This window comes from Anas acuta, chromosome 2, assembly GCF_963932015.1.
Source record: "Anas acuta chromosome 2, bAnaAcu1.1, whole genome shotgun sequence".
Taxonomy (NCBI): domain Eukaryota; kingdom Metazoa; phylum Chordata; class Aves; order Anseriformes; family Anatidae; genus Anas; species Anas acuta.
Window position 1 is genome coordinate 17541617 of NC_088980.1, and position 23631 is coordinate 17565247.

Here is a 23631-nt window from a genome sequence, read left to right on the forward strand (position 1 = left end):
CTACAAATTCTTTGGCTGAAATAACCTGGAAAAGGAATGTGGTAGTACCGGTTAATTACTGCCATAGGAATGTGTCTGGGACTTCAAAGCAGTCTTGTAGGGGGAGGGGACTGAATAGACTCCATAGATGCGTGATGGGAGATGATGGAGTTGAAGCTTTGACTGGCCACTGACTCATTCATTTTGGAGTGAGTTAGAAATACCAAGCCTTTTATTAACTACTGGCAAGTTAACAACTGACAACGTACCTTTGTATCATAGAATAGAATCATAGAGGGCGTTGGGTTGGAAGGGACCTTAAATAGCATCAAATTCCAACCCCCGGCCATGGGCAGGGACACCTCCCACTAGGCCTCATCCAGCCTGGCCTTGAGCACCTCCAGGGATGGGGCATCCACAGCTTCTCTAGGCAGCCTGGGCCAGGGCCTCACCACCCTCTGAGTGAAGAATTTCCTCCTGACATCTGATGTAAATCTCCCCTCTTTTAGTTTAAAGCCATTCCCATCACCACACCCCCTGACACAAAGTCCCTCCCCAGCTTCCCTGTAGCCCCCTTTAGGTACTGGCAGGCTGCTCTAAGGTCTCCCTGGGGACTTCTCCTCTCCAGGCTGAACAACCCCAATGCCCTCAGCCTGTCCATGTAGGAGAGGTGCTCCAGTCCCTTGATCATCCTCATGGCCCTCCTCTGAACTCATTTTAGTACATCCATGTCCTTCTTGTGCTGCAGGCCCCAGAGCTGAACACAGTACTCCAGGCAGGGAGGCTCACGAAATAAATATAACCTATTAATGTCTACATATAGTTTGTTATTCTAAAACTTTCACATACATAAACTACAGAAGTACCTGGAAATCTAACAGCCAGGAAAGCATTCAAACCACCTATTTTCATGGATGTTTTAACAGCTAGCCACATGCATGTTCTATTTATTGTTGTGAATGAATGAAATTTGGAGCCACTTCAGTTTCCATACACTGATTTGTATTTATTCTCATTTGTGGCCTCCGTGCATCAACATGTAAACATCTTTCCCAACCCCACAATTAATAGCCCCCCACTAAAACTTGTACAGCACAATCTGTATGGTTTCCTACAATAAAACACTTTAATTTTATATTTTTAGAAAAAAAAGTAGAACTTCCCCCCAAAAAAAAAAGCTTCTTAAAAAAATAATTTTTGGTAGCCTGTGTTGGAAGCAGGTAACTTTTGAAGTAAATTTAGGCACAGTCTGGTAAGTAGCTGCCAGAACGAGTGGAAGGGGTTCTCTCACTTGTCTCGCATGAGTACCATTTCTGTCAGTTGGATGAGGGCTTCTCTTTCAGGGGATGGTCGCAGCTTGCTGATCTCTCTTGTAGCTTCATGGCAGTAGCGCTGGGCGAGGTAGGTCGTTTGCTGCACACCATCACTCTTATGTAGGAAGACAGTAAAACAGAACGGGTAACTGATGGGCCCCCTTTTGCCTCTTGGCAGATACAGTGGGCAGTTTTAAAGTCAGTAAGTACCCTGAACACCTACCTATACGCTGAAGGGGAAAAGGATTCATTTTATACCCGCTGAATCCTACATCTCTTCCCCAAAGCTCTGAAATACTAAAACTCATCCATGCTAAACTTAATCATATTTATAAAACAACACTGCTATTACTAAGATATGATTCAGTAGGACTAGAAACTAATTGATCAACCCCTCCCCATTATACCCAAAATAAAGGCATACAAAAAAATTCACAAACATGCTATGCTGACTAAATATGTACTAATTCTGAACAGACAATTATTCACTCTTTTCACATCAGAGTCAATTAAAACTGGAGTGCGTGCTTCAGTTGCGAGAATTAGTTGCTGCTTTCATCAGTTGTTGGACGCACGAACTCTTCAACTGAAGGAACTGAGTTTATGCATGAGCTTTTTGTTTTTATTATGGAGATTTAATGCTATTTGAGGGGGAAAAAGCTATTAAATCCAGTAACCAGAAACTTTTAAAACAGTGCCAGTAAGGCAATTGTAGAGTACTAACTTGGTATTGCACACAGCTTATTACTTAATGTATATTTGAAAAATGCAACCCTGCCGTTTTACTTCAGAGGCAATGAATTTCATACCGACTTCAGTGGGAACAGCACTTTGGGAATGAAGTAGTTGGTACCAGTCCTACCTGCAACACGTATTTCCGAGCACGTTCAACATCTCCTGGTTTACTGAATCGTCTCATTATCATTGCATTCATTTCTGGAAACTAAGCACAAAGTGAGAAGTGTTTTTTTGTACTGCTTATGAGTTGTTCTCCGTGTAGCTGCTGGCTTTGCTGAGGTGAAAAAGAAACTGAGGTAGAGCCTCCTTTCCCTGCCGTTGTTGTTACTACAGATACCAGTAAACACAGTTACACTGCAGTACGCTCATAAACAATGATCTGCTTTCCCCGCACACACACCTTTGGGCCTGAAACCACAGATCTACAAACTTCTTGTTGGCGAACAAACATGCAACATTCCTCTTTGTTGTGACATTTCTCTATTAGTCAGAGGTAGTCATCTTAGAAGATAGGTTTAAAAGTTTACTGGTGACTCATACCTGGCTTTCTTTAGATTCTAGCTTTCTTCCCGTGTAATGACAAGTTAATTGCGATGCTCATATTATTCATATTTACAATGATACACGAGGTACATGCTTTCATGTTTTACATTTAAGCTCCAAAGAATATAAAAATACCCAAACCTGTAATGAAAAGTTATTTTTAATGGTTGTACAGATTTAAAGGGTAGTATGTAGGCATTTGATAGCAATGCTAATAATAAACATAAACCCTCATTCTTCAGCTGTACTAGTTAAAGAGTAACTTTAGAATTAGCATGCAGTAGTATAATTCTTAAAAAACAATCGGGATTTTTTTTATAATGTGAATGAGCTTAAAATACAAAGCAAAGAGGCCTTACGTCAAGCTAAACAATTTTGGTTAAAGGCCACTCAATATTTCAATGCAAAAAAAGATGTCTTTTAGAGGAAGGGTAGAGGACAAGAAGAAAAGGCTATCACTTAAGATCCAGACAACATTAAAAACTGAAGTATGGTCGTCAGGAAGAAAATATGGGGATTTCCAGATAAGTTAAAGGGTATGTAGGATAGCAGTAATATTAATTCTGAGACATAAGACAGACTATAACAATTACATTTTGGACTATCTTCAAGTCCTTGGCTCAGGACTTCTTATTCTCAGATAAAAATAGATGAAACATCTTTTAGTAGCAACACAGATAAGCATTTGTTGAAGCTCCAGATTTTTTTTAGCACTTCTACTTTGTTTATATGTCATTTAAGTCTGTAGTGCTGTTCTTCCAGTTCCTCGAAAATGGCAGGAAATGTTCAGCTAAGAAGTCTTACATTTAATGCAAGATGATCAAGTTACCTTTCAATGAAAGATTGAATGGGAAGCTTCCACTTCTTATCTATCAAATACAAATGACTAAAAGTATTTAAAAGTGACTTATGAAGTTCAAGTAAGATTTTTAAAATAAAATTGATGTTTTTGTTTTGTTGCATTTCCATATTATTATTTATCTTATCAAACTAACTAAACGAATAGGGGGTTGTTCCAAGTCAGAGACAAACAACCAACCCAAATACATGAATAAAATAATAGTTCTAATTATAAAAAAATGGAATATTCAACATTCACAAGTCAGTTAGTGTCACCTTTTCTCTGCCAAACCCTGTTCAGTCTTTGTGCTATGTCCTCCTATCTCCCTTCAGGTATCTTAAAATGCATCCTCTTTCAGTACCTGGCTCTCATTGTTCCTTTAGACAACTCCAGTTGTTGATGACTAACAACGTCCTGCTGCGCATCAACAAATTCTGAAATAATGATTCAAGAACAAGTTCACAACCCCCCCCAGACTAGCCTGTGGGGAGGAACTCAGAACTTGGAGGAGGCTGTTCTCAGCATGCATCAGTCTGCATGCTTAAGTGGCTGATAATCTTCATTTTCTTGTCTTTTGTGAGATGCATGTCCCTGTAAGTGCCCAAAGGAAGAGGAAACAAACATGCATATATTCCAGCCTCCCCCTGGGCTCTTTCTGTTAAGAAAGAGATGTAACTGTTATAAAATTTTTGATGTTGTTTTTAATTATTTTGAACTTTTCCCATCTCAAGCACTGAGCAATTCCAATAAGAGAACAGACTAGAGCCCTCACTTGAACTAGCTGTGCCAGTTTTCATATCATGAAGTTCAGTCAGAAGGATGGCTTTGCAAGTCCCAAATCTTTCCTCAGGTGAACCGGAGGCTTGAGCAAGGTGCATTAAACTTTCCATTTTAAGGATTAGTAGAAGCTTGAATGTTTCTGTTGGTGCTGCTAGCACTTCTGTTTACTTTGCACTACTCCAAATCATTCTCAAGCCACTAAAAATCATGACCATCTTTTAAGCTTATTTATGATACTCCTTTCTCTTATCCAAACTACTGTTATATTTACCTCTGGTAGCACAACTGTAAAGAAGGGAAAGCTTTCCATATTTTTAACTGGTTAAGGCTTGGACCCAAAATGGATACAAAGCCTAGACCTTGGCAAAAGGGGTACATAGTGAGAGCCTAGGGAGAACATGTCTCCAGAAAGAACATGAGAAAGCAGCCAATTAGGAATAACCTGCAGAAAGCACATAGAATTTCTGAATTTTTGCAAAGGCTGGCATTTGGGGCAGCAAAAGATTAATGCTTCTCTTGATAAAAGGGCCTAATGGTAAAAGGGGTTGTGGAGGAAGGTGCTTGTCAATCTGAAAAAACTTGTGTGCACTCTACATCCAGCTGATCCTGAACGCACTGATTTTTCACACGTGCCCCTGCTGCAGGCTTGATGTGTTCAAGCTAGACTTCTGTGTGGCTGTCAGGAGCAGCATGTGGCTTTTGGTTTGGGAGAGACGTGTCCCTTTTGACCTACCTGCCGACTAGCAAACAAGACAGGGCCTGTGGCTAATCCAAGCTTGAGATCCGCTGCCGCTGGTTTGCCTAGACGGTCAGCACATGATGTAAAATCCAGCACGTCGTCTATTAGCTGGAAGAAGATAAACATACAGGTTAATTTAAGGCAGGGTTCTTTTTGGTTTCTTAAAACTAGATACAGAATAATCCTTGTTAAAATTTATAGAAAGAATGAAGACAACCCACTTTGATTTCTAAGGCAGCTGGGGAAGAGTTTAGATTCCTTTTAGTTGAATAAAAGCACTACCTGAAAAGCTATGCCAACATTTTTTCCGTACTGGTATGCAATCTCATGAACTTTGGGATCAGGGCAGCCTAGAATTGAAACCTGGAAAGAAAAACAAAATGAATTAATAGAGAGCTTTAGTTAGCATCCCCTTCTAGTCTCTGACCAGAGGTGCAACGCTGCAAGCACAGGCAGCAGGAATCTGGGAAAGGATTAAAAGCTGAGTCAGGCACACATTCTTGCTTATCTCTTGGATACACAACAAATAGCCAGGCTCATTGGAAAACAAGGCTGAACAGCAGCGCAGTATGAGAAATATATGCACCTCTGGAAAGATATTAGCGTTATTAAATATTAATCAGCTGGAAATTATAGTGCAAGGATGGAGGGAAGGAATACAAATGCATTGCATGTGCAGGCTAGTAGTCATATACGGTCCGGAGACAAGAGAAATTACATTTATTATGTATCTAAATCAGCTAGGGGATAATTAGAGGTCAGATAAGAGATAAATGGACATTACATGCCTCATAGAAGATCCACAAAATTGGAAGTGATGCACCCAATACAGGAGGGAGTTGAGATAAGGAAAATTATGTTTAAGGTGATGTTAACTGTCTAAAGCTGAATTGCTTGGGAAGACAACTGATAAGTTTTCAGACAGAAGTATCAAGGGATAATTAGTGGCAAAGAGATAGTGAATGAAAAAAGCACACCAAGCTAGACAAAAGTATCACTAAACTAAACATTTTGAGTACAGATACAGGAATTGACTACTTGAGAGACAAGATTTTGCTGAATAAACTCCATAAAGCTAAAATAAAGGATGCTGAGTAAGATCAGAGAATTAATATCTTGCCCTAAAGTAAGGGCACTTACACTTTTGCACTTACATATTGATTATACACTTTGCAAAAGGAGGTTGGTTACATTTAAAGACTCAGTTTTATTTCAGCCTTCAATAAAGCAATCAGGAATAGGGGACAGAAATCCATCCAAGTCTGCTGTGACTAGCGGAAGGAGCAAGGGTACATTTTATTTAATGTCAGACTAAAAATACAAGCTAGGAGAGCCATGCAACATAAAAATAAGTACATAAAAAATCATCTTTAAAAAGAGTATGTAAGGTAGGATCACTAAAAATACAAAAAGCAAAAAAAGCAAACAACCTAAAAGCAAGCCCAAGAGTAGCTTTGAAGGTGAATACAAAGATGTAAATACAAACAGTGTTAGATTCTGAAGGATATACCCTAATATGATGCAATCTGTGTTAAAATTAGAGATTACTTCAGGCATCAGTGCATTTTGTAACTAAGCACCTATCATAACTTCCTATCATAACCTTTTTGAATAGGTAACAGTTAAAACCCAGGGGTCTGGATCCCTTAGTCATTAACATCTTGTGTTTCCCAATTTTAGGAGGGCAGCATGACAGGGAAACGATGCTAGGTGTGTCTGTTCATATGAAATCCCGAAGGCCATTATAACAATGAACTTCAAATATAAGGTGTTTAAATACAAGTTACTAATGACTATCCAAATAGAATATCCTGCCCTTCTATCCTCCTTTTGATGCTTGTCTCTTAAATAGCAGTATTTGCCCCAAAGAGCTAACAGCATCTGCTGCTGCACAACGCCCAGCACACTTTTGGTTGCTTCTGTAATACCAGTAAAGATCAGCAAGGCAGGGTGAGTGCACCTACCCTGTTCCAATGAAACCTTTACCTATCGCTGCATTTAATGGGAAGAATTAAAACACGGAATTCAGTAAGACAGTTTCTAAATGACAAGATCGTGGTTGATGGCAAAAGGTCAGAGCGAGGACAACTTGGTAGATGGAGAGGGGAAATGCCATGTACAGAGCAGAGTTTTCTCATTTAACCTGAAAGGTCAGAGCAGAGCTACCCCTGTAGGGAGACAGCTTTCTGGGGACAGTGTCATTACCTATATAATTACAGTATGCGTACATTTAAAAAACACAAGCATGGGTATAGAACATCTTTACAAGAAGAAAATTTATCGATGTAAAAATGAATTCTTGCATCTTTGCAAGAGAAGAGCATCGTAACTCCTTTTCAAGTTATGAACATTTCTGAGAACCAACAAAATCAAAGAAATCCAGCAGATTTATACACCTATCACTCCTCAAGTGAGCTACTCTCTTACTACGACCACATCATAAACCTGCAACATGACTGGGGCTTGTCTACCAAGGAGATCCTTCAGGAACCAATTTCTGAAATTGCTCTTGTGGATTATTGCCCCCACATGGCCACTCACTGGGATGCAGGCAGGCTCGTCCCAGTCAGCCTGCCTCTCTGCAGCGACGGAATGGAAACTGAAGCCATGCTGAGATAATAGCATGCATTTACACATAAAGAACAGTGTAACAATATAAATAAATTGTATGTGCTTAAATGATAAAGCTCACCCTCTGAGAGCATCCTATAGCTCCCAAGGTATGACTGGTTGATTACAAATTTAATCTTGCCAGAATCCAGCTATGTCTCTAGTAAATCCTGATGAGAAAACCCTAATACTAAGTGGAACGAATTCTTTAGAAAGGTTCTTTAAATTCAGGAAAGCAAGCCAATCTGCTTAGTATTATTTCAAACACGCTTTTTAAAACTAAAAAAATAAATAAAATAATAATAGTTTCTGATCTTTTATGTTACATGGGAGCCTATAAACTAATCATGCCTCTCTACTGATTTTTCACATCCATAAAATATCCTCCATCAGCTCTGGATACATGGGAGAATTCTCTTATCATGGGAGAATACAGCAGCTGGTGTTTAAAGCATTTGCACATTTACACCAGTGACTTATAGACGCAATAGAAAAACCCACTGTTGGGCAGAAATATGCTTGTATAAATAGTACAGGAGATGTTTGCTGTCAAACTCCCTTCCCTCTCCAAGGCTGCTGGCTATCTTGGAAAGGAAGAGGCTCTGAAATCTTCCCCTTTGCCTGCTCTCCAGCCTTTCTCTTCCATGCCCCTCTCCAGAAGGGGTCAGGATCATGCTGTCTCAGTTGTGGCTCATCCAGCACTGGTTCCAGATGGCACTGTCCTCTATCCAGTGGGATCACAGGATAGTTTGGGTTGAAAGGGGCCTCTGAAGGTTATTTGGTCAAGTCATCTGCTCAAAGCCTACTACACAGAACAGGCTGCTCAGGGCTGCGTCCAGTTGAGTTCTGAACACCTCCAAGAATGGAGACCCCACACCCTGTATGGGCAACATGGTTCAGTGTATGACCAACCTCACGGAGAAGTTTTTCTTAACAGTAAATTTAATTCTTTCATGTAACTACTCCTTTCACTGTGCACCTCCATCTTCTCCTACACCTTCTCATTACACAGCTGGAGGCAGCAGGAGGATTCCCCCTTAGCTTTCTCTACTCCAGACTAAAGCCAGCTCTTGGACCGTTGTGTGCTCCAGCCACCTACCATCATGGTTGGCCCCTCACTGAACTCACTCAACAAAACAAATGTTTGCCTTGTATGAGGGAACCAGCCTTGGGCACACCACTGCCAGTGAGGTATCACAAGCTGGATAGAGGAAAACCCACAGCCCTTGACACACGAGCTGTGCTGCTAGTGATGCCGCCCCGTATGTGCTTAGCCCTTGCTGCTACCTTATCCTCCAGCCTCCTCAAACCCTTTTTTGTAGCTACTCTTGGGAGGGGGGTTATGAAGGCCTCCCTGAGAGAGGAAGATATCTACCCAGCAGCAGCCTGCCCACACAGCAGACGACTCTCTTGCAGAGTTTGCATTTTCATACATTTTACCTGTTCAAGTAATTCCTATTTTATTTAACTCATGTATTGTCATAACGTGTTAGCCAGGTACTTCATGAAGAATTGAACTTTTACAGAAGTGAAGGTTACCTGCCTGAATATCTGTAATCCATTTGTGGGAATCTTTTCTACAGTAAGCAGTTTATGAAGAAGAAACAGCGCCAGAGGAACTACTGTATTATGTAAGAAGCAAGGAAAGCTATTGCCTGACCCCCTGATGCCACTGATACTGCTAGCCTACATCTGTCATCGGCCTTCATTGTAGTCTGCATGCCTACTTTGAGGGTGGGGCACAGATCAATTTTGGTGGTGCTGTTCCAGCTTCTAATATTTCAGAAGTCACAGCAGTTCCATACCCTGCTATGTTTTTCTCAGGTGGAGCTCTGTGCACAGGTGAAACCATGAACTTGTTAAGCTCACAGGCAGATCCAGAGCTGCAGGCTATTCTTTTTCTTCAGTCCCTAAGGCAGACCTTCCATCTCCAGCCTCGTCTTGCTCACAGAGGCTGCGTGCTCTCTCCCTATCAGGGAAATCAAGAATCTCTAATGCAACTTTACACAGATCTCAAAACAAGCATGATTAATCCCTCTTCTGAGAGTATGTTATGCAAATTCTAAATAGCTTTCCCGGGGTTAGGAATTCACATTACAGTAAGATTAAAAAAAGACAGAAAGAGAACCTGCTAAGCTTATTTTGCTATCTCCAGCTTGACTGATGACAGACGGAAATTCCACTTCAGCTTTATTGTTTCTTAAGTCTTGAACCAACGTCACCTGCAATGGTTCTCTGAAATAAGGCCTTTCATAAATAAGTAACTAAGGCTTCAGTGACCCTCCGGGCCATCTGCCACCAACTACTTTTGCACTGTATTACTTTCACCGCAACTTTGGTGACGTTCTCCAATTTAAAACTATTCTAGAAATAAACTGTGGTCTGGGATGACTAATATCTTCAAGAGACTGTTCTGTCCATTAAAGAAAAATAATTACTATCTTAAGGGACTTTTGATTCAAATGCAGACATGCTTTGGAGGTACAGAAAATATCGAATGCAGTGAACATACCTACTAGTGTTGATAGACAAGCTATTGCCTTGTTCAGACATTTTATGAGGCATACTCTATTCCCCCTTCTCAGCGTAGAGTTCTAAGATGCCTCCTGATCTACTTTCACATTTTTATTTTAGTGAATATTGTATCTCACTTCAGCACTGAAAACAACGTCTTCTCCAGTCATTAACAGGAACAGAACTGCACCTAATGGCACACCGGCCTGGTTACAACTGATGTTTTGTAAACCAGTGATCTCTCTCCTTAGCTTTGTGCCTGATAATCAGATGTGAATACTCTTTATTCTCCAGCTGATTTTCCTTTCAAGCAAGAATTGATGATCCTACCGATCATCTTCACTACTGAGAACAGAATTTCCTTCTGATTTCATCCTTCTCCTCAAGTAGTCAAGAATATCGAAGTGAGGGAAAAAGGAAACCAAACAAACAAAAAATCCAAACCACAAAAACAAACTTTTCACTGATAAAAGTATCAGTAGAGTTCCCCGATCCATGAAACTGAAGGAGATATGCTGATACATGAGGAGACACATCATTGATACTTGGGCAGTGAGCATGGTTTTGCTTTAAGGACAGGCCTCTCCCTTGCTTTAATTTCTAACACAAATTCTACTGCATACGAAATCCCAGAAATTCAGCACTGGAACAACTCAGAACAACTACTTGAAGAACAGCAGCCAAACACACATCCTTCCTATTCATGAGCATCACAGCTACAATGTGGAGGTAACCGCTTAAGTCCTTAACTCTTCTGTGAGTTATGAAAAGGAAAAAAAAAATCACTTACTACTTCTTACTACTCCAACTACCCACTAATATAAAAGAAGAATTGCAAAGGGAAATTCTTGCCTGGGCCATACTGCCATTAATATGTGCAATACAGAATATTTAAGCTCTCTCCTCCAGCTGGAAGAATTTATATAATGAAAGATATATAAAGACATCTTTATACATAAGATAGCATCCCAACAGTTTGTCTTTCACTCTGCATGAGTCCTCTTAATAAAAGCAATGCACACTTGCTGTTTATTGTATAAAACTACCAGTTTTCTGAGAACAAAGGATGAAGATGAGCACTAGCATATGTTTTTAATCTAATTCCCTTAGAAATCCCTCTTGCTATGGCATACGCCATCTGTACCTCCTTCAGGAAAAGGAAAAGAAAAAGTAAATGTTACAATGTTTTTGGATAAGCCTGTTGTCTACCTTCTCTATTTTCTGCACTGACTGAAGTTTTTTTTTTAATAAGGACATTGTCTAGAATGAGATCTTTCTGTAATGAATTAACAGAACTGAATGACAGGTAGGGTTAGATATAGCAAGATCTTAAAAAAACAAAACAAAACAAAAAAAAAAAACACATCAGACAAACCAAGAAGCACATACTTCTGTTGTTTGAGAATGTAACGCAGAGTATATGCAAGCAGTTGTTTCCTCCTACTGTTATCATTTAAGGTCTCATTCTACACCAGTGAGTGGGACCAGACGTCAAAGATGTCTTAAAATCAAATTACAGGCTTGAGAATTCTCAACTGACATTAAAAAACACTGTCTCAAACTTGCAGAATTTCATAAATTTGAGGTTACTGTTGTGAACCTTGTTCTGATGCAAGTGAGGAGAACAATAAATCTCTTTATAAATATAAAACAGGAAAAAATGAAAAACAATATTGGAGGCTACACAGCTGAATTGAGATAAAATTCACAATCTCAAACCCATTCTGGCAGAACACCAATTAAAGGGTTTACTTTGGAGGGCCTCCAGAGGAAGCAGAAATAATTAGGAGTTTAGCTGTGAAGCTTACAGTATGGTATGTTAACGTTAGAAGAGACAGACGTACATACTGCTTTACAACTGTTTGCTATAAGACTCGCAGTCTTCTTAAAAGTCTTCTCGAGGTAGTGAGCAAATCTCTCGTTCTCATTTTCCTTGGAACCCAGCTGGAGGAATTCACCTAAAAATGTGCACAGATAGGGGTTTTTATTTGTGGGTTTACTGCTTCGGCAAACAAGTCTTAGGATAAAAATAGAAAAAGACCTTACCACGCACCAGATCTTCAATCACCTGAGTTAGAACAGAGATGATAGTAGTGTTTCCAATTCGTGCTAAAGCTAGGGAAGCAGCTGACAGGATGAAATCACCAGCTAGAACAGCCTACGAACAAAACAGAAAAATATACCTTTTAAGTCCTTTCCTGTAAGTGTTAGTAAAGACAATACCATTTCCTTTATTTGGCAGGTCTACTCACATCACATCATTTTCCTATATAAAGTATAAATTCCTCACTGTAATAGAGAGAAAACAAGATGGTTGAATATTAAAATTGGCACCATTTCTGAATCCCTATCTTATAGTGCTGTTTAGACTTTTCCATATGAGCAGCATCCTCCCTCTATGCAATATTGGAATCTGTTTGCCTGTGAACTTTAAAACACTGCCTCTCCATTTGATTGTTCTGTCACATCACCTCTAAATTGCCTCGGTAAGTTCTGATGTACCAGCAATTTACTTGTTTCCTTGCATTTGCTCATTAAGACTCTCCACAAAGAAATGCCTCTCTCAAAAAATCCTCATGCTGAATTAAAACCTTTTTGCATTTATTACTGAAACAGGCTAACCTACTGCGTTCTGGATGAGGTACAAGAACAAAGCATTCCAGCAGCACCACATGGGGAAGCTGAAAGCATTAAGAATCACACTGCAATTATACCTTCTTGAATGCTTCCAAAGTTCAGTAAGAAGACATCCATTTGTTTTACCTACAGTCCACAAGCACTGCTTCAAACTTCTTCTGGAATATCCCAAGACTATGCCTAAGCATAGTAAAACTGTGCCTCAGCAGAGTAACATGACAAACCCTCCCTAGGTATTTCTGCTTTTCCAGAACTCAATGGCAAGCCTTGCACATGACGAAAAACTCACCTTCCTCTCTCCCCAGATTTGGTTGACTGTCATTTTGCCTCGACGAGAATTTGCATCATCGATAACATCATCATGTACTAAGCTAGCTGTGTGGATCATCTCTGCAATTATGGCCACAGAGCGTTGGCTTGCTTGCACCTCCCTAAAATAAAAAAACAAGAACTGTTATTTAATTAAATACATTTTGTGTTGCGGTACACCAGAAGAAATCTCTGTGAAAACCAAACAGTATTTCACTGAAAACAGCTCTTGCAGCTTTTCCATGGTCTGAACCCCATCTTTCAAACCTGAAATTAGCAAGACGAGAGAGAAGTAAGATCATGTTAGTACAGTGAGCACCGTGGGACATTTCCATCCTTATTAGGCCTATTTCTGCCTTGCTGCGTTATTAGTACTGTGAAACTCCTGAGTTACTAACTCTAATCCCTCTAAATCCAGACTGCAATAAATAGCACAGCATTAAGGATGCTTCATTCCAAGCAGAGAGAAATCTGAAAAAGGGCAGAGAAAAGTAGTTTTGTACAGGAGTTTGAAGTTTTCCTTACCTCTGTGCTGCTCTACCTATAAGATACAGCATCACAAACTCCCCAAACCTTGCTAACTCTACTAACCAGCAAGCTGGAGAAGTCAGCAGACAAAGAAAACCTGTATTCAACATTTGAAAACATAACTGGTGGATCTTATCCTTTACCTTATCTGATTATCTTAAGACTTCAGAGGTTCCTCAAAAGCCCAAGGAATTAACTGGAATTATACTGCAATCACTTTAGGGCTGTAAACACTAACTACCTAACACTTAATGAAATTCAGCCTTTGGGAAGATCTAACACTGATGATTCAACCCTCACTAGTTCACACCTACATTATTTTTTTAAACTAGACCAAAAAAAGGTAAGGGAAGAACATAAAACCAATTATCTAGGGATCCAGGCTGGCAAAATGAATAATAAAAACAGTCATCCTAGCTCAGAAAAAAAGACCATCTACCCTAGTACCCTATTGCAACTGCCTCATTCTAGTATTTATCTTTTTCTACCTGTTTTCATCAAGAGTTGCATGCAGGATGCCAGAAATGTCTAACCCGGTCAGCCCTGCCTTATAGCTGTAACCAACTCATATGGATGAGGAAAAAAAACAAAATGAAATAAGATAGGATTACTTTTGACATAGATACCTTACTTCTGGAGTACAGGTAACACAGCAAATCATACTATTTTCCATCAGAGAGGAAAAAACTGAGAAAAAGAACTCAGAGAAAGCAGAAGATAATTATTTCAGCTCAGCTGGATGAAATTTAAAATCTTGCATTGCCTGGTCTATTAAAATCTAGTGATTAATCACAAAATGAAAGAACATCTTGCAGTCTGCTGACATAACACAGTGTTCTGACACCTACCTCTATGCAGAAGTATGCATTGCTGTCAGTGGGAGTTCTACATCCTGAACAATAGCAGGATGTGTGGCTCACAGGCTGTGAAAATGTGGCTTTTGAAAAACACAAGAATAAGAGCTGGAAACCTTCCTGGCTGTTTGAAGGTAAGTTTTACTGTGGACTAGTAATTTAGTCAAATGCTAGTTCAGTGTAAGTAGTTTTCATAAAACAACCTATTGTTACTAAGTAGGAGAACTTACCTTCAAACAACTGTAAAGGTCTCCAGCCTCTTTCATGCACTGGTCTCCTTTTGGGGACTCCCTTTTTCATTAATTATGTCAGCAGACTGGACTTCCTGCTGGGAAGTAGCAGTAAATGGCAACACTCACAGACACACCAAAATCTTTCAGTAGTATGAAGGCAGCACAAGGACAGACTTCTCAAAAGCAGGTTTTGAGAAGTTCTGTTTCACAGTGCAGTTCATCTGTGACAATGACCAAAAATGGCATAGGAGAGCTCACAGTTCATGTGTCTGGCTGCTGGGATGTTTTATCAAATGGGGTAATTTAACCTGAACATTTTTTTTTTTAATGTTACTCTTCCTGGAAAGTCTCCAGCAAAGTTCTTCCCATCTCTGGTAAGAAAGTTTGCAAGAGTTTTCTACAAACATCTTGTGAGAAAAATTCTGAATCGGAGCATGCCTATTTTAGGGAAAACACACAAGAAACAGGATCCTTTTCATTCCCTGCCACTTTTCATTCTGCTTCGCCTGAAAAACAAGAGCAAAAAGTAGCAGCAGTAACTCAAGTCAATAGATAACTGGACCACCACAAGTTCATTAAGGGAAATTATGCCATTTTTAGGTCATTCTCAGCGTAAAGACACCCCAAGATGATATATATTTACAAAAATATTCTATGTAACTGTCACTTTGTCTTTTTAAAAAAGAGTATACTGCATGTTTAAGTCCTTGACAATGTTTGATTTTTCACGAGGACCCCCTGCTTGATTTTATAAGCTTTTATAGACACAGCATATCCCAGGGTCTTTGCTGTAACAAAACTTGTTTCAAATGCACTGAACAAGACCAAGGCTGATCTTACAGGAGAACCAACCAACCAACCCAACCTTTTTCCTCCAAAAGAACACAAAACAATATTTACAGACACAACCAAGAGCTTTGCAATGAGCTTGTCAGTACGCAAACATTGCCAGTTAAAAGACAGGAAACCTGCAAAACAGCTTGCAAAATTTGTGGTATGACCACACTCCTCAGAGTGCATTCTTGGTGTTAAGTCCATGTGGCTGAAAGGAATGAACAGTTCAGAAACATGGTCTGAGACACAGAAGGGCACTGCAAACTAAGGGAAGCGTAGAGAAGTGATGTATTAACCAGGAGCAAATTACAGAACAGCTGAAATACAACGTACAGTACAGGCATCTGACAATTGTGGTTTGGAGGAGGGACATAAAAGAGGGCTAAGGTTGCTGGCAGGTCATCATGGATTAGGAAATATTCTCTAGTTTAGCTAAGTCATTATATTTAAGTATTTATCTCACCATTCTGATGATTTATTTCTCTTCTTTCCCTCCCTAAATCTTTTGTGCTCACTATTTTCTCCACTGAGATGTCTTTGTACTTCTTTGACCTTCTCTTTGTTTGTCTCTCTTGTTTTGGTTGTGGAAATAGACATAAAAACTCCCATTTACAAACACCTCTGGAGAATATACCCGAAACAGAAATAGAGACCCAGTCAGGCTAATTCTGTGAAATTCTGCACACAGGCGTTGTGTGAAGAAATGACAGAGGATGTGTGAAATTGAGGGCTTGCATGATCTCTTTACAACAATTCTCACTCACACAAAGATAAATTGTTAAGTTGTTAAACAAAACACATTGCACAAGGGGCACAAGGACTCAGGCAGGGATGGACTTTTGGCACTTGGATCTTCAAGGGAGAAAAAAAAGTCATACCAGCACAGAACAAATTGAATGCTTTGGACACTTTTTGATAATATTTCGGATTCTTTATGTCCTTATGCAACTGTCATTTTCCTTATAATGAATACAACTAAGTGACCTTACTCTACAAAGACAGCTATTCTAAATAGCTGCCTTTATCAAATCTAAACAGAAGAGATTGAGCCACCCAATCTGGAAGCAGTGCTACCTGGGTATCCCCCTCCTATCCTGAGACTCTTAAGACGTCTCAGCTATTCTTACATTCCAAAGGGCTCTGGGAAAAGTCTGCAGACTGCCTCAAAAGATCGGGATCTACACCCTTACAAAGTTATGCCCCGTTATTTTAACAACCAAACAAGGAAGAGTATTGCCTTTTCTGCTAGTATTGCACACAAAGGAAAACAAAACAAAAATAAACAAAATGAAACAAACAAAAACACACACAAAAACAGACAAAAGAACATGCAAAAGCATACTGGACCCAGCAAATTCTGCGACAGTTGAGAAGGGCAGTACGATGAGGCAGAAATTCAACAGCAGTAACACAAGCACCAGAGGCAGAATTAAAAAAAAATAAAATAAAAATGCTAGGGATGAACAGCACAGGAAATTGCTCACCCCACAAGTCTACAGATGTTCTGGCCAGTGTATTTGAGTACATGTGTGGGAACCAAAGTGAAACAAGACTGAGAAGAGAATCAATATAAACTGAGCAAAAGAATGATAAAATGCTTTAAGGGAAGCGACAAGTTCAAAGAGGGGAAACATCTCAAAAAAAGAAAGCCCACGATAATAATAAAAACCATCAGGAGAGGCAGAATGGGAAGGAAGGGTTGTTTTCTTCCCCCGTTAGGTCTACAGCAGAGTAGCAGAGTGACAAATACGCAGTGTTTTCTTCTCTACGTGTACATTTTCCCTCACGAACAGTAAAAAGTTGGAAGAACAATTTGTCACCTGGAAACCACAATCCTCTAAGAAGCAACAATAATAAGACTATGATCAGTGTGAACTGGAGGTATACATGTATATAAATCAGGCGTTAACACACAGCCTGCTTCAAGAAACTTGAAAGCAAAGAGAAAAAATACATATGGAATTTCATCAATCCTCAGTAACCAGGTATGCAAAATAAGACAGTATATTCTTTGGCATGGCCTACCCAATCCTAAAAAGGCACTGGTCATCATGCGTGAACCCAAAGCAGAATACTGAAGACTTGCATAAACGTACGTGAATTTCAATTGCCATTACAGACTTTGAGAGAAGTGTCACGAAGCAAAAAGGAAGGTAAATACCCTGGGATTTCATTATCTTCTTTTGTTAAAACATCTCTGTTCTCCCCCCTCAGAATTTCATTCTAAAAAAAAACCCGTGACAGATGATGACTCAGTCTGTCCTTGTACAAGGAACACTCAAATTAATGAGGAGACTTTCAAACACCAAGCATAGTTTGGAGGTGCTGACAAAAACTGCAACAGATGTACAAAAGCTGTCAAATGACATGGGTATCTGTAAATCGGAGTGTTCGTGCTGAGGGTTGGCTATTTGCCTTAGTTTTATGCAACACTCAAACTCTGAGATCACACTTCCTCACCAGCATGGGTCGGGTCTCAAAACTGGTCCCAACTCTTTCAATTCAGCATAATGCATGGACAGTAATACCTCCATGAGCATCTGCATGTCAAAAGGCAGCAAATACGCTTTGAGAAAATAAAGGCAAATTCAGTTCTTTCTATGGCTACTTCTTCCCTTTGATTCACTGCTCACATGTGATGTTGTATGATTCCTTACATCAATTCTGGGCTTCTTGGTATTGCATGTGCACTTACGTAATTTTGTTCATAAGCATCTGATGCTGCACATTAGAATGAGATAAAACTGTATTTTTCATTATTCTGACTAGGAGGATCTTCTAAAACCTCACTGTTCCGTTGCTAAAAGTCTCCTAAATTTCTACCCTGAATTTGTATTTACTCTCTTATCAACATTGTACATTATCTTTGTGGTTCTTTTACCCTGATGGGCTGCTAAACTCCACCACAACCACTCTCTCAGACCCCCTCCCTAAAGAAAAAGGGGGTGTTGCTCCCTGGCTTGGCTCTGGCCAGTGGTGGGTCCCTTTTGGAGCTGGCTCTGACGTGGGTGGGCTCTGGGGTGGGCAGCTGCTGACCACCCCTGCAGCCCCCTGCTACTGAACCCTTGCCACATAAACCCAATGCAGTCTTAAATCTCTTGCTCTCCCATTCCTGATACATTTGTGGATCACAAGCCCTTCATTCTCCCTGATTATCCTTGCAGTCCATTCCTGAAGCTAGCTGCAGTTATCTTCTTTTGAGCACTTAAATCATGGATACTGACGATTTCACAAAGCTCAATACAATGGTATTGGTACTTCCTTAGCTGAACCAGATATTCTATGATTGATGCACAATATATGCAAGGATCACTTTCAGGTTTTTCAGAGAAGATGGGTGCAGATCTCACTGCGGTTATGCCCTAATGGGGCACTCATGAGCCTCCAAGCTCAAGCAGAAAATTTTGTTTTATTGCTCTACCTTTCATTCCACCACAGATGTCCAGTCATCAAGAATAATTCTGTCACTGCAAAGTGCCATCACCACACTCATCCCAAGATCAGTCATAAAAATATTAAGCCAATCAGTGCTGTGACAAAGGACATCCCTGAGGACTTTCACAAATACTGTTCCTTTGGTTACCTCTAACACAATGACAAAGAGTGGTACTGTGTGGGTAACTGAATTAGGCTGCAGTGAAGTTCATTAATTCTTGACAATGTTCTCCTAAAACAAGATGAACTGGCACACACAGGACAAGACACTGCCAACTAGGTTTTTCTTTCTTCTTAGAAATTATATTCACATAGAAAGGGAAAAAATAGGATGTTGCTGGTATACAGGTCTTTGTGCCACATCAAGCCACAAAATATACGCTGTGCTCTGAGGTATAGAAATAAAGTTCAGCAAGGCACTAAGGAAAAAATGATGCTATGGCTGGGAAATCCCTTAAGACTGATACATTAACTAATAAAGAAGTCTAGAAACACTTCTGGCAAGGGACCAAAAATTTCATATTTGAAATTCTATATGAGGGAAGACTGGAAACATAATCGGAATGTGGAAAGCACTCCAGCCAATATCTTCCTTCAAAACGCAAACATAACTGATAGGAACATGTGGAAAGAAGCATTTGCAATCAGCCAGAGCAAGGGATGATAGAGATACAGGGGCAATATGATGTTCTACTCTATTAAAACTGCCTTCAAGAGACAAGTAACTTGAAGAACGTGAGGACTACAGCACCTCTAAGCTTAGAATCTTACATGAAGGCATAGAAATTTGCTCCTGGGGTGGGGGGGTGAAACCTCAGAATGTCTCACAGCTTTGAATATAATTATACCACCTGCTTCATGGCTTTTCTGTGTAATTACAGAAATGTTATGAAAGTCTCTTCTTGCAACATAGTTCTTACCTGTTCAAAGAATGTAATAGTTACAGGAATGGTTACAACTGAAAAATAGTTTTAGTTAAGTTTATACAGTTTCCAGGATTAATACAAGTTCTAATAAAGCATTTATGTAAGAAGCTAGAGTTGGCTAAACCTCTTACAAATACCAGAATTTGGCAACATCATATACCAGTTCCAACTGCAGTATAGCCAACAATTTTACACGTTTTACACTACTCGTGAAACCAGTAGTTCTTTTCACACTGCTAAGTACAAAAATGCAGCTTCAAAACTGAATTTAAATTTGTGTTTTACCAAGGAACTTTTTATTTTCATAAGGTTACTAGATATATTTGTGGGGAACACAGGAATGACTAACTTCTAGTATGATACATGTCCATGTACCTAAAAGCAACAGACTCACCTGGAATTACTATGGTGAATGTTGCAAGCTCTTGCCATTAGCACCACAATCATTGGTCGAAAGGCCTTTCCTTTCCCATCAAAGTAATATTCACACATTTCCCTAAGTTCTGCTGTAGATACAAGTAATTCCTATAAGAAGGAAAAGAATATATCAGCATAAAAGTCACAACGCCAATCTGTTAGTGTAAGCAGTATGCACAGTATTCATTCCACCTAATGTAAGCTGAAGTTTTTTTCAAAATTACTTTTATTGTAACCTGAAACACGATTGATGTATTCCAGCAGTGTAAATCAGGATAAAACAAAAATTGTGTTCCGGTTCTACAAGATGTGTAGAAATTCTCTTTTTATCTTCACTTAGGATTCACACAGCTATTCATAAGCATGAAGAATATTCCTTCAATAACTATCCTCCAAAGCAAGGTTGCAATTAAAGTCAAAATCATTACAACATCCCAGGACAGGCAATAAAATCCCTTACCTTTTTAATATCTTCATAGAGATTCTTCAAGTCTTTTCTACCAAGTTGAAAAGGGTCTTGGTATTTTTCATCACTAACTGTTTTACTGCAGCTGCACATGTGGGATGTACTTGTATGATGAAACCTGGTGAGTGTTTTTCAAAAGAGTAACATCATTAAAAGTAAACTTTCCTCGATTCCCCAGACAAAAATGTTTCAAAGAGCATCTTCATCCTTCTCCTTTCCCCTCTTTCAAAATTTAGCCAAAAAAAATAAACACACGACATGAAAATACTGATTTTAGCCAGCTAATGAACAAGAACTGCAAAGCTACATATTGATGAACATAGACTTTTAGGAGCTGACAAAGCACAGCATTTAGAAAACGTATCAACCAAACCCCATGCTCACTCTTGTACTTGACTGATTACAGAAGTCTTTTGGGAAACAAACTACGCTGCTCTCAATGTATTCCTTTTTGAATATACCTTTGTCAATATAGTATACATTTTTATATGAAGCCTTCATCTTCCAGTAACACAATTTTTTTTTTTTGCTTTCTTTCTTGTTCTGGGCCCTCCTAGAAAAATATTCCTGGTTTGGATTTGAAAATTCACCTTTACACACCCAGCTATATCAGATGGCCCTATCTACATTATAAATTAAAATCAATACTTCCAGGAAATATAACGATTCCGTGATCAGCAATAAAAGGTCAAAGTTCTACCTGTATAAATCAAGGTGCATTAGGCTTAGGCCTTTTATATGCTTCCTGGAGTTGAAGTTTATACCTCTTATTATATCTCCTTTTTCAAAGTGAGCTTTATGGGTTCTCCTGGAGTACTCTTGTTTTGCCTGCTGCTCTCCAGAATGGAGGTCTTAGATTCCAGCTCCACACTGTAACAGTGGTCTACAATGAATTATCCAATGGCGTACTATAGCAAATAACCTTATTTTCAGTCTAAGCTTACAGCCCACATCTGTAACTACACACTTCACCCAGTAACTGTATCTTTACCCATTGCACAACAGGAATCTCCAACTTACCGCCAAAATATATTACATAGTTTTGGAAATGACAACACTGAGCTTCTTTGTGCAAAGTGACACATCTGCACAAAATAAAAACAGGGTTAATTTAAAATACAGAATTTTAAACTGATGAAAATCTTGATTACAAAAGTATGACTCTTCATCGACATTGCTCCACTTCTCCCTTTTAACAACTCAGCAGCAAAGGCAGTCTCATAATCTCCTTCTGTATCACGTGAGGTGTGACTGCCAATGTGCACGTTAACTTCTGACTTACACCAACTCTTCTGTTCTAGCACGGTGAACTTTCACCCCTTTCAGCAAAGTGTATCAGTTCACTTCCAAGGAACAGCTCTAACAAAATCTTGCTTTTGCACTCACAAAAGGTGGCTTTCAAATGTTTCCCGCCTTGCAGATAAATCTAGATAACACCAGTCACAGAGCAAAGGGCAAACGCTTTCTGTAAACTACTACACTAACAGAACGTATCCTTTTTTTCTTCCCCTGCAGCAATTATAACTTGGCTCACTTCTTATTATAATTTACACCTGCTTATCTTGTTCCCTGTTAGATGTCAAGAACTTAACCTCCAATCCCAACGATCTCTCCAAAGATCTTTCCCTGGAGATGGAGACCAGGACCCTGGCAGAAGGCTTGGTCCCAGGTACATGGTTGCAACAGGGACAAGGTGAGAAGGGAACACTTCTTTTTGTGCTCCTGGCAACGCTGCCAAGACTTGCCCAGCCCTGCTGCTTTGTGTGCACACTGACTCAGGGGCCCAGTAAAGCTGACCCACCCTTGAAATCATTGCAATCTACACACTCACTGAATCGCCTCTCTCTCCTAAAGCCTGTTTAGAGACACGTGGAAAGACCTGGAGGTGAAGAGTGCCCTCAGCATGCTCCTCACACCTCCGTATCTCCTCTTACATGGCTTGAACTGTCTCTGCTTGTGCACAGGGAGAGAAACAAGAGTACCACACACACCCCAGGGCACCCTTCTATCCTTCAAGTGTATGGGACAAAAAAAAAAGAGCCAGGCAAGCAGAGCAGGAAGGAAGGAAGCAGATGAGGAGGAAAGCAATGAGCCCTAATTTATCAAGGACTCGCAATTCACTGGTGTCTGACTGGTATCCCAAAAGGGAAGTGTGTCAGTCCCATGGCTGAGACCTCTGCAAGCCTGCTCCCCCATATCTCCCATTTTCTGTCAAAAAGCGGCCGAGTGTTTCCTCTTTAGAGGTCACAGCCGGACTCTCCCCATTACCACGCTGCCTCAGGCTGCCAGGGCCTGGCCAGCCATGAGGCTGGGCGCAACGCAGCCTTGGGGCAAGGCACTGAAGGAGCCGGCCCCGACCGCAACCCACACCGCTAATTACACCCCTATCAACATAAATCGCCTCCTGGGCTCCCATTTCGAGAAGCACCCGCGATGTCCCTCACCACAGCAGCACCCCCGGCTGCAACAACCCCAAATCCCTCACTTCACCTTGCACCCGCAGCCCCCCATCCCCACGGGACCCCGCTCCGAGCCTCCCCCCAGCCCCCTGCCGCCCAGCCCCACCTCAGCCCTGCCGCCCCGCTGCTCCCCGCACCCCCAACCCCATTCATTGCCGGTGACCTCCAGGCGCCCCCCCGGCACTCACCGCCCCCCCGAGGGCCGGAGGCGAGGACCGGGAGCCGGGTCCCGGCACGGAGCCGTGAGGCGGCGGCAGCGGTGGCGGCGCCCGGCGGGCGGAGGCTCCGCACCTCCACCGCCACCACCACCCCCCCCAGCGCAAGGCCATGGCGTCCCCCAGCCCCGCCGCACCGGCGCCGCCTTCCCGGCCCCAGCCGCGACCCGGAGGCGGAAACCTCGACTCCGCCGCCACCCTCCGGCAGGGCGGCACGGAGGACGGACCGACAGACACACAGACAAACGGACAGACAGATAC

General features: G+C 40.7%; 1 protein-coding gene across 2 annotated transcripts; it reads right to left on the reverse strand.

The window, feature by feature from the left end:
* Positions 1 to 964: 964 nt before the first annotated feature.
* Positions 965 to 23513, reverse strand: PDSS1 (decaprenyl diphosphate synthase subunit 1). 2 transcript variants are annotated; one of them, XM_068673682.1, is made up of 11 exons: positions 23344 to 23513; positions 21717 to 21781; positions 20691 to 20814; positions 20208 to 20338; positions 12984 to 13125; positions 12104 to 12215; positions 11906 to 12015; positions 5216 to 5296; positions 4928 to 5041; positions 2155 to 2235; positions 965 to 1407 (listed from the first exon to the last, which is right to left on the reverse strand). In XM_068673682.1, the coding sequence occupies exons 1-11, from the start codon at positions 23482 to 23484 to the stop codon at positions 1267 to 1269; spliced, it is 1242 nt and encodes a 413-aa protein (XP_068529783.1). In that variant the 5' UTR covers positions 23485 to 23513; the 3' UTR covers positions 965 to 1266. The 2 variants fall into 2 exon arrangements, with proteins under 2 accessions (XP_068529783.1, XP_068529784.1); XM_068673683.1 differs by lacking the exons at positions 20208 to 20338; positions 20691 to 20814; positions 21717 to 21781; positions 23344 to 23513 and adding an exon at positions 14616 to 14713.
* Between the last annotated feature and the right edge of the window lie 118 nt (positions 23514 to 23631).

Coding starts and splice junctions, on each gene's coding strand:
- PDSS1 (XM_068673682.1), bottom strand. CDS start 23,484: ATGGCCTTGCGCTGGGGGGGGTGGTGGTGGCGGTGGAGGTGCGGAGCC. Junction 20,815..21,716: donor CTATGTAATATATTTTGGCG/GTAAGTTGGAGA, acceptor AACACTCACCAG/GTTTCATCATACAAGTACAT. Junction 5,297..11,905: donor TAGCAAACAGTTGTAAAGCA/GTATGTACGTCT, acceptor TTTTCTTTCCAG/GTTTCAATTCTAGGCTGCCC.